Here is an 18,298-nt window from a genome sequence, read left to right as displayed (position 1 = left end):
ATATCCCTTAGCCAGGCACGGTGGCTCACACCTATAGTCCTACTACTCTGGGAGGCTGAGGCAGGAGGATTGCTTCAGGTCAGGAGTTCAAGACCACCAGCCTGAGCAAGAGTGAACCCCATCTTTACTAAAAATAGAAAAATTAGCAGGGTGGCATGGTGTGCCTGTACTCTCAGCTACTTGGGAGGCTGAAGCAGGAGGATCACTCAAGCCCTGGAGTTTGAGGTTGCAGTGAGCAATGACGATGCCACTGCACTCTACTAGCCAGGGTGACAGGAGCAAGACTCTGTCTTAAAAAAAGAAAACATATCCCTTACAACTCTAGTTATCATTTATTAAGCATCTATTCCATGAAAGGCATTGCACTTTTCACATTACCTTTAAACCTCATAACAATCTCAAACAGATGTTTGTGTTCATGAGAAACAGACTCATATTAGTTAAATAACTTCTCCAAAGTCACTCATGTAATAATGGAACCAGAATGTAAACACAGGTATGATTCCAAAGCACCTGCTTGTTTTACACTATCACATTGATTCTTTTCTTGATGAGTTATTAAGGCAGAGAAACTAACTTCTACATCGGCTGTCGTTTTTCTTGCCTGCAATAATAATTAAGAACCCTAACATGGCCATAAACTTTCTTGGAATTTTACTCTCTCAAAGCCTCTGGAAGCCATGTGCACCTATCTGTAAAAAGGCAAGCTTAACTGTGGGCTGTACCACAGAGACTTAAGCACCGTGAATCTGTGATGACCTAACATGATTAAAATAAGTAAAAAAGCAAATCATCTGGTTAAAGCTCAAAAGAAGTGCTGTTTCAAGAGCAAATTGGGAATCAAGTTTGACTAATATTAATGTTAACATCATTTTCCTATAGCTATTAAATTGATCACCTAGAATATACTCAATAACACATGCTTGGATTTCACAGTGGTCTACCAAATCAATTTGTATAAATCAGTGATATCGTGTCTTTAAACCAGAGAGGGAAATCACCAATTTTAGGTATTCCTGAAAACAGTCCTCCAAATACTAGGGATCAAAGTTGAGTCAGTGTTCTCAGTCACTAAGTTGATGTTGGCTAAGTCATCGCACATCTCCGGGCGTCACTTGCCTTAATTTTTAAATAAGGGGATTGGATCACTAAGGATTCATCAATTTTAACATTCTTTAGTTCACCTTGAATGACCTCACATTTGCATAACTGTTTAGTTATAAATTTAACACATTGACTGCCCTGAGAGTTGTATTTAACTCACGCTAGTTTTGAGCCCGGGGCCTCGTGAAGCATGTGTAACTCACATCTCTTTACCTCGGAAGCCGCGTGAACTATTTTTCAAGTTGCATATAACTCACGCACAAAAAACAATAAAAAATAAATTTTTTATTAAATTAGAAAGGATGGTTTTGTTTTAGAAGTTTTTATTCTATTTTCATAATAAAACACCGTGGCCCTAAGGAGAAAAAATTTTTTTCTAGTGTGGCAGTCAATGTGTGAAACTCTATATTCATGCCAAGCCTAGAAAGAACTGCTAACGGTGAAGCTGCCTCATTCTCACCAGAAGCTGCCTGTCAGGGAACTGTGATATCTTAAAATTTCTTTTATGGAACACAAATGCCTCAGCCCTCTGAAACTTCATCCAGGTGACACCAAGGTCACTTTAAGTTACTAATTTTCATCCCAAGGGCCTCCCACTGTCACTACAATCATAGGATTTGACACAGAAGGAAAAAGAATTTCTTTAATCCCTTTATAATAACTTGATACAGGAAAAAGTGCCTCCAAAGTATGACCATGATAAAATGCAAAATATTTCTATATGGCACATATGAGCTAAATGAGAATCACTAACGACTTTAAAAATACTGCCCTCTAAAATAAATACATGCAAAATAATACACTTGTGGGCTATGTAAGGCATTTTTCTTTATTATTTTTCGGTTTATCTTAGTAATGCCAGAAAAATAACAGCCATTATTTTCACTTTAAATGCAAACCAAATACTGCTGCACACAGAGTACAAAGATTACCTACGAACATGGTTAGGTACAAAGGCCATAATAGATGTATAGACCACACTTTGTTCTTACATCAAAGTAAGACTGACAGATCAATTTTTTGACATTTTAGCAAATAACCGTGCTACTAAACAAAGGCAAATACACATATATACACAAACACATCTCAACTAAAATTATACATGTCACTTTGACAAACAAATTCTCTGGTGGTTCCACCAGATATTTGCACCCCAAAGTCCCCTGCCCTAATCCCGCCCCCAAATGCTGACTTGATCTGAAGGAAAAAATTAGAGATGTTCTTAATTAAAGGCACATTTGGCAGCTACTGAAAGTGGCATGCATCTGGCACAGGTGCGCTCTCCCTAAGCCACACCACATGTACCTTCCATCTATTATGGATCTTGTTTCTTTGAGTGGTAGTCCAATGTGACCCACCTTTAGCTAACTTGCTTTATAATTCTGCAGCAGTTGGCTACTTAATGCACTATTTTCATTAAAGGCAAAAGGGAAATTTGCTCACAGTCGACAGAAAATGCACTTTACGGTGTCAAAAATGGAAAATAAGGCATGAAACTTACAAAACAAGTTACAAGTGCTTTTGTTGTTTAGAATTATCATATCTACTTCATGCTTCCTAAGTAGAGCTCAAAATATTTTATTGGCTCATGTATAAGGGATTATGAAATGATTTTAAAAGTTAGTAATAAGATGTTCAAAAGAGAAGTACGTTGAATAAAGGCATTGTAAAGTCATCATTTTCCCTTATAAATAATTTTTACTGCATAATTCTTTTAGCCAAACCAATATTAATCTTGTGATGTTTATTTATTGGTAAAGATCAATGTGCAATACAACGGGACCTACACTTGTACAGTCACACAATATAGGTTAAAAGAATAAGTAAACCTATCCACAGCAGCAGAATACCAAGAAATAAATGGTTAAATCATTTCTTTCCAAATCTGGAGAAAAACAAAGGTTTTCCTCAATATGTACAACACTAATAAATTGGGACACCCCTCTCCCATTTATTTTGCTGAGCCACTTAAAAATTTGAATTTAAGCTGTCATATTAAAAGACAAACAAATACAAGATTAAAGTAAGCTGAACTTGAGAATTAAGACCAGATCATGATCATAAATACAACTAATTTTTGGTTTACATAAGATAATTTTTGATTTATGAAAAAATTAAGGAAGAATTTAGAACCATAATATAGCCTCCAACTGATATAGTACTTACTTGTTCATTAGACTGTTCTGTTGATTGTCGTATTAGTGTGTGTGGCATGCTCTTTGCTAAATTCAGATCTATTAAAGCATCCTCGAGTTGTTAAGAGAATAGTAACCTACAAAGATATAATTTGATGCCCAAAAACTTTTAGTTAAGCAAACATTTAAGGTCTGTATAGCTTCTGATAACTTGTAGTCTTAAAATACATTTGGAGGACAAGAGTAAATAACTATAATCTTTCAATAAATTTAGAAATTTATTTCTTATCTGTTCCTGTTTTAAAAAGTGCTTAGATATGAAAAGCTTCTCTTTCTATTTATATTGATTATCAGCCCACTAAGTAAATTCAGCCTTGAAATATTTTCATTTTGTGATCCAAAGGTAATGAAACATTTAGGAACGTCCATTTCTAAAAGAAATGTTCCACATTTTGGAATGTGGTTAACAAAAAGTCATGGTGCATCGACTCCCTTGCAATGTCCCGAATTCAAAAGCAGAATTTTGTAATGATGCATTTATCTTCTCTGCCACTTCTTGTCCCTAATTAAGTATATTTCAGTTACTACAAAGGATAAATTTGCCAACTAGTTAATGTTTCAGATTGAGAAGGCAAGCATATAGTTTTCTCACCTCCACCTAAGGGCATCCGATGGGAATTTTTGTAATCGGTTACCACTGCAGAAAATATTTTTACCCAATGTCACACTTCAGAATAAAAATATCCTCTATCCACAATGCATATAAAATTGTTGCACAGTGAAGTGGTCTCCTAGAACCACGGGATAGAAGAATGGTTCCCTTTGGAAGAAATATGGTTAGTACTCCAAGTCTGAGTTTTTCCTCTTTATGAGATCAGGCAGGTTGAATAGGGGTCATCACTTTATTGGCAATGCACTAGCCAGAGAGAGACTGAATGGGCTCCAATGCGACTTTTCTCAGGTTCTCATTTGGAGTGGGGGTGAGGTAATTAAAAAGACAAGTAATCAGTAAGCCATAAAAAGGGAAATCCTAGGGACAATGAGGCTGGCCCACTAAAAAGTCATGGGAGATTCTGGAATGTGTATCATGATTAGTTGTAGCAGCACAAGTAGGATTAGATAAATATTTGTTGAATGAACGGTCTTATGGACACTTTGCATCCAAGAGGGGATTTGAAATTAATTTTTTAGGACACTTTTAAATGAGGAGACATTTTATAAAGAGAAAAATGGCTACCATAATAGGAATGGCACAAATATTAAACAGAAAAGATTCAACTCTAACAAATAAGAAAAGATATGATAGGATGGACTGCTTAATGATGGTGCAATTAACATACTTTCTGGTCTTAAAGGACTATATACTGTACTATTGTGATGTACACTTAATGCTCTAATAAATATCACAGGAAATTATTAAAGTACTAGGTTTCCACCATGTTGCAGCACTTTTAAAAATGTCTCTAATGGTGTGGTTAACAGAATTGCCGAAATGTTGCTTCATTATTCAGAGGACACATGCAGATACTGATGAACTGGTGACTCTCTAAGGATGGAATACTGCACATTTCACAGACATTACAGTGGAGATTAATAAAACTTTTTCTCTTCAACAAGGTGCATGCATTTCAGTCACAGTATTTGTTAGACTCAGAAGAGCAGTACATAGGCTTAATAAATAATCCATATTATGATACTAATGATATGGGTAGATGTTCTATTATGAATAGTTCTGATAGAGAAGACCTCAAGCAAGGCAGAATGTTCAATATAAACCTTAACAAACTGTATACATGGTGCTTAGGAACTTAAAAAACTTACACAATTTTGCTTAAAAGATACCCATCCTATTCTAACCAAATGTTTTCCTACATGCCAAACTGTGACTTTAGATCACTCTTTAAGATTAATATGTATATCCAGAACTAGAAACCAAGGCGTACCACAATACGTGCTTTTATGCTTAGTGTTTTCGTGTGTTTTTCAACTGAAAGAAATAAGAATCGACCATTTTCTCCATATAATAATTTAATATATGCCAGCCAAACAAAGTATTTGTATCTTTATTCAATTAAATTAAAACAGACCTGCCAGGTATATTATATAACATTCACTATATACACATGATTTAGGCAATGCAAGGTAATTCTAGATATGCTGATTACTCAACTATTAGTAAAACATGAACGGTGTCAGTGAGACCCAGCAAGTGCTCCTTTGCATACTGGGTGCCTGCATTTCCATAGTGTGGTTAGAGGGACAGCTACGAGCCATGACATGGACTACCAGTAAACCTTTGTGGGAGAAGGGGCAAAAATGACAATCTAGCGTAGATTAACAGTCTCCTAAATGTAAATAGTATACTTGACAGTTACATTTTAAAAAAGTTCTTCTGTCATCTTAATGACACAAAACTTCTCGTTTGAAGGCAACACCACCACATTTTGTTTGGGTGTGTGGGGGCAGGTAGGGGAATGCTCTTAAAATTGGTATAATTATTCTTAAAAAAAAAAATAACAACAACAACAAAAAAGTACCTCTTTGGTGAAGCCTCGGTACCCATTCAGTTCACTGTAATAATCTGTAAACAGGACTGTAGTACAGTGCTGGGCCTTGATTTCAACAAGGTCAGGTACCACAGCCTTTCCTCACAGTCCTTTGAGTGATTTTTAAGAAAATATTCTAAAGTAGAAGAGTAAAGCAAAGGAAAACAAAGGAGGACATAAGATCCCTGTTTAAGATTTTTTTTTAAAAGTGCATAATATTTTGAATTACAAAAACTGTCATCATGTGGGCCTGCTGGACACTAAACTGTGTTTTCCATCCCTTTAATGATAAAGATGACTTCACAAAAAGAGGACTCCTGCCGATTGGCTGGAAAAAAGTCCCTTTACTTGATTTTCAGGTGCAATCAGTTGTCCAATTCCTCTAGATCAGTCTTTCCGTATTCTAAACTGGAATACCATTTCATTTTATAATTAATGTCCAGGTTAAAATTCATTGTCTTATACTGCATCTTGAAGTAGAGTCGTTAGTGTTTGGAGTTCTCATTTTAACTCCTCAGTGCTGGCACATTCAGTGCATCCATTGCCAGCAATGGATTTGGGGCTGGGAAAATAAACATCCCGGTCCAGAGGAACTCAGGAAGAATGGGCATTCTCCAACAGTGGTGGTCCATCTCTGTGCATGGAGGGGTGTGTGTGCTCCCTTTTGTAAGTTTTTGGAGGGAGTTTAGGGATATGTTGACAAGTGCTTTGTCGTGGAGGAACAGGCGGCCCAGCAATGGAATGAAGGTCCACTTCTTGTGTCAATGGTGGTGATGGCAGATGCCTTCTTGTGCCATGAGGAGAAGGTGTTTGAGGAGGAGGTGGTGTAAAGGGGGAAGGGCTGTTTGGGAAGAAGGCATTGCCATGGTCACTTTTTTTGCCCAAAGGGGGAGGTTGAAGATGTAGTGGTGAGCTTGAGAAAACATCAGGTGTCCTCACAGGTTCTCGTGGTGGTAATAAGGGAGGGCTTTCAGGAGGGTCTGATATAGAGGTCCGGTCTGATATTGAATATCGTGGTGAATAGGCTTTTGATGTGGGTTGCCTAGGAGGAATAGCTGGGGGGCTGTCCAAATGCTTAGACATAATCTAACAAATGAGAAAAAGAATAAAACACACATTTATTAATAAATTATGTAGTAGCATGAATATATTAAGAATTTTAAGTTGGAGTTTTCAAACATGCTATTGGTGGGATACTAGGTGGGGAACAGGGATTTTTGCCATATTTTAAATGGGAGGTTCTGCCAATTTGTAGAAAAAAACATTTTTGCCAAAGTTTTTACCCCAGTTTTTTTCCTCAAAATCTTTTTGTTTGCTGCTACTTGCCTATCAGTCAATATAGTATAAGGTTATTTCTGATTTAGCATAAATTACCTATTATTTTTACAGTTTAAAATTTACTATATTAACATTTCATGAAGTTCTGCAAAGAGTATCTTAACTTGTCCTGATGCTTTTCTCTCTGGACAGCTTAAGAACCAATGAATTGTTAACAGCTGGCCAAAGAAAAAGAAAAAAAAATTAAACAAGTGGAAAAAATAGCTATTTTGGGCCTTTAGGGTCTCTTCCAACCCAGAATTTTCATGAAAACCCCATTGAAAAGCACATCAGAGTCGCTGTGAAGGGCTCAGATAAGTAACTGTTAGCATATGCTGACATACAGTTTCAGTTATACTGTGCCTTCATACAAAGCTTAACTCTTTCTTTTTTCCCTCTCCTCTGCTTTTGTGCTTAAGACTTTACTCTTACTTCATAGATTAAAACTTGTTTTTTTCCTTGACAATACTCATAGCTTAGGTTTATAAGAGTTTTGAAAACATAGAAAACATACCAAACAACTACTACCTTCAGAGGAAAAGCATTATTGCATTACTGCACGCTAATTCCATATTTAATACTTATTTAAACTATTAAGCCCAAATACTCTGAAATGTTAACCTATCCTAGTGAGAGCTAAACTAGACATAAGCAATTTATGATAATGTAACTGTAATAATTCCAATTTCTAGATAACAAGATTTTCTACTTTACCTTAGATGGCGAAGATTCCGCTGGGGCAGATTCTGGTCGTCTTCGTGGAGGAACAGGAGGGGGGATGGGCACTTCATCAGTCCCCTTGGTTAAACTTATAGATGATACTGAAGCAGATCCTGTAGGATGTTAAATTTTTTTTTTTTTTTAAAGTTCATGGGAATTTTATTTCATTTATTAATCTTGAAAAGGCTTAGCTGGAAACTGCTTATATTTATTAAAAAGAAATTTGCAGAAGTATCAAAAGCAGTTCAATAAACCAATACCCAATAGTATTTTACTTATGAAAGCAAACTGCTACATAAAAGCATGCAGAAATTTTTTAGCAGAATTTTTAGAAATCAGCTGCCTAAGATATTCTGTTATTTTGCTTGAACAAAACATTCCCACTATTAGTCTGTTATTGGTATTTTTAATTGGGTCTGATTCTCAGATGTCTGGGAGAAACAACAAGCTACTGAAAAATCTTTGGAATGATAATTTTTAAGCTTTGTCATGGGCTCATTTTTTTCTGACTTTATTAGTATAGAATTTCCCTTTCCTTACTGGATAGTCCCTGGGAATTGAGTTTCTGATCTTAACCATAGGACATAATGCAGGCATATAAATAATTATACTTTGGAAGACGACACTTACGTATGTTGTTAGCTAGTTTATAAATAGTATAAAAAAGATATGAAAAAATACTTACATCATTCAAAATTATACTCAGTAGGTTCTTTTTATCCTTTAAACATTAAGCTTTTTGTTTTGTCAATTAAATGTTATAATATAGAACTTAAAAAGAGTACTCTGTATTGATATTATTCAAATGATCAACATTTTGATCACCCATCTTTTTTCTTAAGAGACTACATACAGTTAATTTCACTTATAACTAGTACTTTCCATTGTATACATTTTGAAATCACTTGTATGAAAGGACAGCAAAAAGTATTAATCCAGTAGCTTAAAATAATTAAAATAATAGAATTTAGTGAATTGTTAGTTTACTTTAAAATTAAATGCGAATAGCTACAAAGGAAGTTTCTTTTATTATTATTAGTGGTGAATATTTAGGCTATAATTTAAATAGTTACAATTATAAGACAGTTCTTCTAAAGTCAAAAGCAGTTATTTGCCTACAATCTGTGCTGCCACCAGGCTAAGTGTATTTCGTGCTTTAGACACTGCATGTAGCTGCCAGCATTCCCATACGCGCATGCATGCTCTTGCTTTTTTTCCCCAAAGTTGAGCATTAAAATATATCTAGAAGTCTACAGTTGGAAAAGATAAAAAAGATTAAATGTAGAAGCCACTTATTTAATAAGTTCTTTTAAAAGAGAAAAAAAGGTTTTACAAAAAGCATGAAAAGTATATAAATTTAAGCAAATCATTTATGATCAAAAGATAGCACAAGTAAAGGCCTCACTTTTAGAATTTTGCAAGCAAGGTACCAGTGCTGCCAGACCCAAGAAAAGTTTTAGCAGGAAAAGATTACACGTGGTTTGATTTTTAAAGCCAAAGCGAGAATTATGAGTCTTAAACCAAATATACTAACTTGGGCCATGGGGCAGTGTAACTTGGATAAAGACGGTATCGTTGCCTGTGAAAGGAAACAAGAGAAAGTAGATTTTTTTTCTTTCATTGATATATTCAACTCATCTGTGAAAATTTATATTTATGATGAAAATGTTACTCTTGTCATCCTAGTTTTAAAGAATGTTGTAACAGTTTGTAGTAAAAGCTCATTACTACTTATTTTTGAGAAGAAAAAATAATTAAATTAATATCATATTGGGAATTTTGAAGATTCCTTTAGATTTACTACTTGATGTTATAATTAAATGAAAAATATTTATGAAAAAACTAAAATATCCTACATTACTGGAAAACTTAAAAATGTATAAACTCAAAGATTCAGCTGAACGTATAGAAATATGTCATTTATAAAAGATTATTTTGAAAACTCAAACTTGTCAAACAAGTAATAAATAAATTCATTTTATAAAAATTGAAAAATAGAGTTTCTTACTAATATTATTGTTATATACCTTTGAAAAATGTTCTTGGGGCATATATTCTCATCGTAAAATCACCAGAGCTTTGGATATTAAAACAAGCTTGAAAGTGATGTAGCTTTTTCCTACTATATTCATAAACACTTTTTAAAAAAGTTAATAAACATTTGGTGCCTAGACTCACTTTGTGTAGGAAACTCACTGATAAATTTAGGATGTCTAATTTCAACAATATTTATCAATTGCTTAAAAAAATTTTGAGGCTGGACATGGTGGCTCATGTCTGTAATCCTAGCACTTTGGGAGGCTGAGACAAGAGGACTACTTGAGCCTAGGAGTTCAAGACTAGCCTGGGCAACACAGCAAGACCTTGTATCTACAAAAAGTAAAAATAAAAAATAATTAGCTAGGGGTGGTGGCACAGAACTGTAGTCCCAGCTACTGGGGAGGGTGAGCTGGGAGGAACACTTGAGCCCAAGAGTTTGAGGTTACAGTGAACTATGATCATGCCACTGCACTCCAGCCTGAGCAACAGAGTGAGACCCTGTGTCAAAATACATACATACATAAGTGAAAAATAAAAAATAAAAAAATGAAAATCTAAAGCCAGAGCCCCAAGAACATTAAAGTAGGAAAATTGAGACAAAAGGCTTGATGATCTATATTAGCTATAAATCAATATAATTGTTTATGTTACACTACCTCATGTTAACACCATATGGAACAGACAATACCCAAGAGACTGAAATAATTCCCAGAACACTAGACTGAGCTGATTTTTAAAAATTCAGATTTCTTTGGCCAGGTACGGTGGCTCACACCTGTAATCCTAGCACTCTAGGAGGCTGAGGCAGGAGAATGGCTTGAGGCCAGGAGTTCGAGACCAGCCTGAGCAAGAGTGAGATCCCGTCTCTACATAAAATAGAATAAATTAGCCGGGCAAGGTAGCATGTGCCTGTAGTCCCAGCTACTTGGGAGACTGAGGCAGGAGGATTGCTTGAGCCCAGGAGTTTGAGGTTGCAGTGAGCTAGGATGAAGCCACTGCACTCTAGCCAAGGTGACAGAGTGAGACTCTATCTCAAAAAAATAAAAGAGGAAAAGAAAAATTCAGATTTCTCTTTCTCTCATCTTTTTTTTTTTTTTTTTTTTGCACAATAGGCAATCACTCATAATTTGGAACATTTGTTTATTCAGGCTTATTTGGTCAGGATAATTTTACATTCCAGGTTGAGCCAGCACAACTTCTAACTTGATTGCTTATATAGCTACAGTATTGCTTATATTCCCTGGGAGGCCAAATTTCAAATAATCTGTCCCATTACCTCCTTTCCATATGTGCTAGTATTTATTTGGAACCCATGATTACTAAGTGTAGCAATCTAGCTAATTCTAATAAATTACCTCTCAGAAGATTAAAATTCATTTTTATACTCTGAAATTATATGAAGCTATTGCTCTGTCAATGATTTTCTTCACTGTTAGGCACCTATGACATAATAGGGATTAAGGGAATATCCAGCTCTAGTGTTTACCTGCTTATATATTTCCTGCTTTTCTTGAAAACAAAAATAAATATAACTCCTGGAGATAAGCCTCAAAAACGTGTGATAGTACACTTAGTACGATATAGGAATAAAAGCACAAAGCTCATGACTGTCAAAGCTACCGTCTTTTGAAAGATTATGCATATGAATAGACATACATACACAGATGTAAACTTGGCTTTGATCATGTTTACATATAGCACAGGCTTAGATTCGTACATTTGGTAAATTTGGGGTTCTCTGATTTCTCACTTTATATTAGTTGCCTGGTCTGACTGCCTGGAAAATGCTATAAAAAATTCTTTGAGAATTTTACATGCTGTAATCAATAAATATATGCTAGAAATTCTTATCAGCTAGATACTCAACAAATTTATTGATGATTTAGGAGTGAAATCTAATTAATTAAATAGTATTAATTTATTAAGTATAAATTCCAGATAACAGATCAACTGTACATTAGAATCCCCTGGGAGTTTTTAAAAATTCTGATTCCCAGCCTCCCCAATCTAATATGGACTGCACCTAGGTATTTTTTTAAAGCTCCCCAAGGGATTATACAATATAATTGGGGTTGAAACCACTGTTGAAGACAATCCCAAGTTTATAAAGGAGTCATTCTTGAAATAGAAATAAGCATTTTCCTATAGAAAAAAATGGTATAAATGACATAAATGATGGATAACTCCTTAAACTCACAAAAGCCTGGTAAACGCAAATGTTTTTGAGATTAGAAACTCATCACCTACAATAATCTTCCATGAAGAAAAGCCTTGCATTTCTGCTTGAAATGCTTGTGATATATCTGTTTCTTGTTAAAGCTTCTTCTTCTAAGGAATGGAGATAAAATTCATTTCCAGCACGCAGACCAGGTCAGACCTCTGGCCTACATTTTACGACCAGGCAATCTTCAAACAGGAAGGTAAGAGGCATTTCTTCATTTCCCCCTCTCTGCATTAGCAGCAGAAACAAAGCAGTGAGCCAGGTGGTCTTTTCTCTTTTCCTAGGCACTGTCATTATTGCCTCATTGGCGGACCTGGCCAGGGCAGGGTGTGGAGCCGGACTTTGAATGTGAGGTTATAAATGGCAACGCTAAGTAGGTGGTCAGTTCCCTTCCTTCTCTGTCTTTACCATAAAGCTTTCTGTGACTATTCTTGTCCATTCTGAGATCACCTTTCTGTAAACTTCTATAGCATTTTTTGTCTTCATCACTCTTAGCATTTAACTGTGATTCTCTTTGTACTATGACTATTTTTAATTTCTTAGACTGCAAGCTTTCCCAGAGAAGACGTGCAAATGCTTAGCAAAGAGTAAAATATGCCACACATAGTGGCTGAAAGAATTATAGGTTTAAAAGTAGATTATTTGGGGAAAAAAACCCTAAGAGTAAAAGAGAACAGCATTATGACTGATGAAAAAAAATTGTGGTCAAACTTGGCCTTTTGAGAAATTTAAACAATGTAACTTTCTGTTGCTTTGTATCGACTGGAATGTGTTCAGATGATATGACTGCAGTCTTCCTGCCAGGCCCTGATGGAAACAGGAAGTAGGTATTCACTCTGGTGGCAAAACGGCGGCGGGTGGCAAGTTAGAGGCTCAGGTGATGGATCCCCACAGTACTAGCAGATCTGTTAGGCAGAAGTGGAGTCAAAAGCAGGTGAGGCCCTTTAATACACATAGGCTACTGATAAGTTTTCAGTAAGGGATTAACTGAGCATATGGGTGGTTTTATATTATGTTGGTTTATTTGATTTCAAATCAGTTACTTTCAGTTTTTACTAAAAGCAAAGGGAGTAGTAATACGAGTTTTCTTTATCACAAAAAAAAGAGAGATATTGAGAGAACCCTCAAGTCTAAGATTACAAAGCCTAACTCCTCAATGTATTCTCCACCTGCCCAGCTGTTTAAGCTAATACTGTTCCACTGCCATCTGAGAAAGCACTGATCCAGAGCACCGCATTCCAGAATGATTCCTTCTTCCCTGTTTTATCAATATCATTTAAAGATTCAGCACTGGTAGAGAACTTAATGTGCTTATCTTCTGTTTTTCCTTTTCTATTGTTAGCTACTTAAACTAAGAGAAGTAGAATTTGCAATTAATGAATTTCATGTGGTTTCAATAATTCAGTTATTTGAGAATCCTTATAATATAGACCCAGAGCTGTCTGCTCTAGGGGAAAAAATCCTGTAAACAGTTAAATGGGTCAGAATAAATAATGATTTTAGGTCAGATAGACCGAAAAAGTGCTGGGTTCATTTTTATTACTCAATTTAGGGAGTTGGAAAGTTGGGGAGAATAAATGGGAATTTTTTTACCTGTGTCTGTTTGAACTTATTAAAAATATATGGCAGCTTATTATGTGTATAACATGACTCCATGATCCCAGTCACCAAATAAAGCCAAGTTGTATTATTCTCAAGACAAATTCACTTTAGTTGGTACAAAGACAAGACAGAATGCTGGTCTACAAATGTATGTACACTATAGGAATAAACAAATAGGATTCTGGACCAAATGTCAATATACCTCCAAAGAATTATTTTAAGTAGATTTTTAGTTAGGTTTCTTCTGAGAGAATCTTAATCTAATTTGACCCCAAGACGGCACAGAAAAAGTGTCTAGCATCCCACTAGCAGACTGGGATGACAAACCTGATTTCTCACTCCTAGGTTAATGCTTCTCAACCTCCTCCATAATAATGTCACGCTGCCTCCTGTACTGGATTCTATTATGTCATATACTAGGGTGGAACGTGATCAGCACATTGAACTAAGACAGCCAATGGGAAGACCACGTGGAAGTAGTAATGAAAGGGTTAAAGGTGACTGGATTCAAGTTTTGATTTCGTGATGAATAAATGAAAACCAGTTGTGTGTTCTTAGAAGCGCTGTAAAGCTCCACATGCAATTAGAAAATTAATAGTGATCTAGATTTAAAAGGTAGCCTTTTCAAAGGGTAGAGCTGATGGCTGTACAGTTTGGCAGCCTCTAGCCACACATAATTTTTGAGCATTTGACTGTGGCTTGTCCAAATTGAGATGTGCTGTAAGTGTAAAATGCACATTGGATTTTAAAGATTTAGAACAAAAAAAAAGAATGTAAAATACCTCCATAATAAATATTACATTCATTTCATGTTGAAATGACAAATTTTTTAATATACTGGGCTAAATAAAATATATTATTAAAATTATTTTTGCTTTTTCTAATGTGGCTACTAGACATTAAAGTTTTACATGTGGTTCACATTATATTTCTATAAGACAGTGCTGGTCTAGAAATAAGAGAGGGATAAGCAATAGTATGCAGTCTGTAAGATTTGTATGGCTGTGCTGAAAAGCATAGGCAGTGTACTAGCCGGCACTATATACCATCAGGGTACCATGAGGTAGGCTGAGAAAGGGTTAAGTAGGAGTTTGAATTGGATACACTGCAAAATGAAAAGCTGCAGCAGAATTTGGTGGGGATTGGATGGTGGTGTACCCTGAGTAGTATTCAAATACAGGATGAGCATCCCTTATCTGAAATGCTTAGGACCAGAAGTGTTTAGGATTTTGGATTATTGCATTATACTTACTGGTGTAGCATCCCTAATCCGAAAATACAAAGTCCTCCAATGAGCACTTCCTTCGAGCGGCACATTGGCACTCAAAAAATTTTGAATTTTGGAGCATTTCAGATTTTAGATTTTTGAATTAGGGATACTCAACCTGTATAATACTTTTGGAGGCAGCATTTGAAACACAGTACTTGATATTCTTTGCAGATTTTAAATGATCTTAGTTTCCTCTGGATATGAGGAATACATCGTAAAACGCTCAAATGAAGTTTAAATTACCAATTTTACAACCAGGCCTTTCAGTAAAGTATAATAAATTTAGAAAAGGCTGTTCTAGCAGATTTTTTAAAAATTGAAGGTTGCTTGAGTTTAGAATTTGTCTTATATTTTATATAATATCTTTTGAAATGCGCTTGTCTACAAGTTCACACACACAAAAAAATCAGACATTCTTTTTTTACCTCTAGCATGTATAATACTAACAAATACCTTAATGCATTTAAAAGTTTAGCACCTACTTGAGTGAAAAGGGCTTGAATGATCAGAGTCAAACACGCTGCAAACATCTGTGGTACTGGAAGCACCAGAAGCAGGAGGAGGTGTTAACGGTGTTCTTGGAGAATTTGGTGCAGATGCTGTACTTTCTGTTTCACTTTCAGGGATCCTACTGTAACTAATTTTCCTTGGCTCCTGCTGCAGAGGTGTGGGATGCCTCATGGTACCTGGTCTTGGGTTTGATGGACGAACACCAGGAGATTTTAGGGGATAGTTATATTTTTTTGGCTGTAGACATATCAAAAGAAAGACGATATTTAAAACACTATAGTAGAAAGCAAGATTTTTCTGTACATGCCTGGTAAAATTCAACTAATATCTAGGAAAATCTTGAATCACTAATAAGGAAGTTACATAATGATTCAGATCAAAGTATCCAAGTTAAAGCATTAACAGTACATCTTGCTAAAGCCTTGGCTATCTAAATTGTTAGGGAATGAATTTCTTTAAATAACTGAGTTTTTGTCTTATAAATACCAGAGTATTTGCTTTTTTAATAATTTCAGGTGGAAATATTCTAAAATGTGTATTTCCCTGGCTTTTAAAACAGACTATTTTATCAATAAACATGAGAGGTGGGGGGTGGGGGGGGTAGGGGGGGTGGGGGGGTGGGGAACAACCCAGACTATTTTGAGCAAATTTAACCTTGCTGGAAAAGCCAGGATCATCATTATACCTTACTATGCTGTAATACAGTGACGTCATTAGGATCATTTGAGCTATTTACAAATGCATTAAATTGCCTGAGTTTTCATTTGTGTGTGTTAGTTTTGTGGCATTTTCCTTGTAGGATGATCATTTCTCAGTGAGATCAGTGTGCCTCATTGGAGCAGACTATATACCTCTTTCCAATTTGCTGTTTTTAATCTCTCTTCTTAAAAACTGTTTTTAGGGCTTGAAAAATTTTCCTGGGAGGCAACTGCATATGCTTTAGTTCATAGACATTATGAGATTTATCTTGGTCACTTAGAAGCCATTTATGTTTACTTCCTGATTCTTGACTTTCTTATGAGTAAGAGAGAACATAGTAGATCAGTGAGTGATGATACTGTACATAAATTTGGCCAGGCACTGACAAATAATAAAAAAAATGGAAACTTTATTTTCCCCAGGAAAGTATTGTTAGCCAGACTTGATATTTTTCTGGCTAATGATTCATGGTTAAAAGTTCTAATAAGTTACTACTTCTAAAAAGTCCTAAGTAAATATAGTTATTATAAGTGAATCAGCATAAATTCATTAAACTTCCTGTCCTTAAAATAAATCAAGTAACATTTTTTGGGGGGTAAAACCAAAAACAATAAAAAATTTACATATTTGCTTAATTTCATCATCATATCAGGATTTATTCAAATTAATATTAATGTTCATTTATTTAGAACAAGTGGGATGTTCCTGGGCATATTTATTCAGCACTTTTTTATTACTTTTAGCCCTCACATGTGCACTTCATCCCAGCCCTTATAGGAAACTATCTATGTAACACATATGGTAGTGATGACATCACCAGATGTAGATGACAAGTGCAAGAAAATATATAAATGTAAAAGAAATATAAATATATGAATGCTTACAAATCTTGGGAGAGGCTTAGGGTTTCGTGGTTCTATTTCTAGGGATTTGTTGAAAAGATAATCTGTAAATTCTTTTTCCATGCTATTTCCCATTGGATTCAAGTTTTCAAAGAACCTCTAAAATAAACATAAAGAAATAATTGTTAATGTTAAATATTATAAATTTAGTTTGAAATCCATGAAAATAATTTAAGAAAATACTTAACATAAAATTTGAATTATTTATTTTGTTTTATTTCCCTTTTCCTCCCCTACAAAATAAACCTGCCTTTTATCAGGAAGTTTATAAACTTAATCAGAAATATGTCCTTAATTCAACTTACTTTGATGTCTAACTCTACTCGTAAACAATAAGGCTGATTTTGGTACTGCTGGATCTCTCCTGTTATTTCTGCTACTTTCCTCCTTTTGCTAAAGTTTATAAGTTCTTTTCCATGTCTTTTTAGGACCTCAGGGTTGCCTTCTTCTGTTTTCAAGATATTAGTGAGATAAATTCCTAGAAGATAATATAATGAAATTATTTCAAGGATAAGGAAGGAAAAAGCAAGTTTTTTTCTTTTTCGTTAATTGTGGGCATATGACACTGTACCATTTCAATCACCATAAATAAAGAACAAGGCTCAGATTTCTATGCTGTGAAAAACAAACTAAGTAAATATCAAGAGAAAGATTTTTGGAAGTATCATTCTTCTGTGAAAGACTTAAATTTTATAGATAACCAAGAAAAAGGGAGATTTATAGATAAACAAGAAAAAGGGAGACCAAGTTTAATAAAGTGTTATGTCGTTAGACATAAATCACAGTTTTGTTAAAAGAACTTTAAGAATAACTCCATCACTAATGACACATATTTTTGGCAAATCGGGAAAATGCTAAATTCAGAGGATCACATTTTCTGTTTACTCAGCTCTGGAGGGCCCACTATAGGTTGTTCTAATTTGCAATTCAGAGGTAGTCCTATTTAGATAGCCTTATTCATGGAAATGTGGAAGGATTTGCAAACCTATCAAACATAGCACTATATATAATAATGTATATTCTGGTCTTCAGTCATTCTAAGACTTAGTGGCAGCTGGTAACCGAGTTCCTGTTTCCCCATCACTGCAGGTTGTGCACAGGATGAGGAGGGGAAGCAGTAAAATAACAGGCACTTTAGTTCTTCATATAGCCCTCTAGTGCCAGAGCACTTCAGTTCCTTTCTTTCTATTCTAGCATAAAGGTTCTGGAGCCGGCTCTGCTGCTTTCTACTT

The 18,298-nt window shown here is 35.1% G+C and overlaps 1 protein-coding gene across 2 annotated transcripts in view; it reads right to left on the bottom strand.

The window, feature by feature from the left end:
• Positions 1-3,555: 3,555 nt before the first annotated feature.
• SOS1 (SOS Ras/Rac guanine nucleotide exchange factor 1) overlaps positions 3,556-18,298 on the bottom strand; it is a 127,208-nt gene continuing 112,465 nt past the window's right edge. Inside the window, exons 18-23 of one of the 2 annotated variants that reach the window (XM_069494408.1) lie at positions 17,372-17,544; positions 17,049-17,165; positions 15,438-15,702; positions 9,357-9,401; positions 7,817-7,935; positions 3,556-6,871 (exon numbers count right to left, since the gene is read on the bottom strand). In XM_069494408.1, the coding sequence (XP_069350509.1) occupies positions 6,380-6,871; positions 7,817-7,935; positions 9,357-9,401; positions 15,438-15,702; positions 17,049-17,165; positions 17,372-17,544 (1,211 nt within the window). In that variant the 3' untranslated portion in view covers positions 3,556-6,379. The remainder of the gene's footprint in view (positions 6,872-7,816; positions 7,936-9,356; positions 9,402-15,437; positions 15,703-17,048; positions 17,166-17,371; positions 17,545-18,298) is intronic. The other variant, XM_069494409.1, reaches the window with a different exon arrangement.

The sequence above is a fragment of the Eulemur rufifrons genome, chromosome 19 (genome assembly GCF_041146395.1).
Source record: "Eulemur rufifrons isolate Redbay chromosome 19, OSU_ERuf_1, whole genome shotgun sequence".
Classification (NCBI taxonomy): Eukaryota; Metazoa; Chordata; class Mammalia; order Primates; family Lemuridae; genus Eulemur; species Eulemur rufifrons.
The sequence above is the reverse complement of the archived record's forward strand: the minus strand, read 5'-3'. Positions and strand labels throughout refer to the sequence as shown.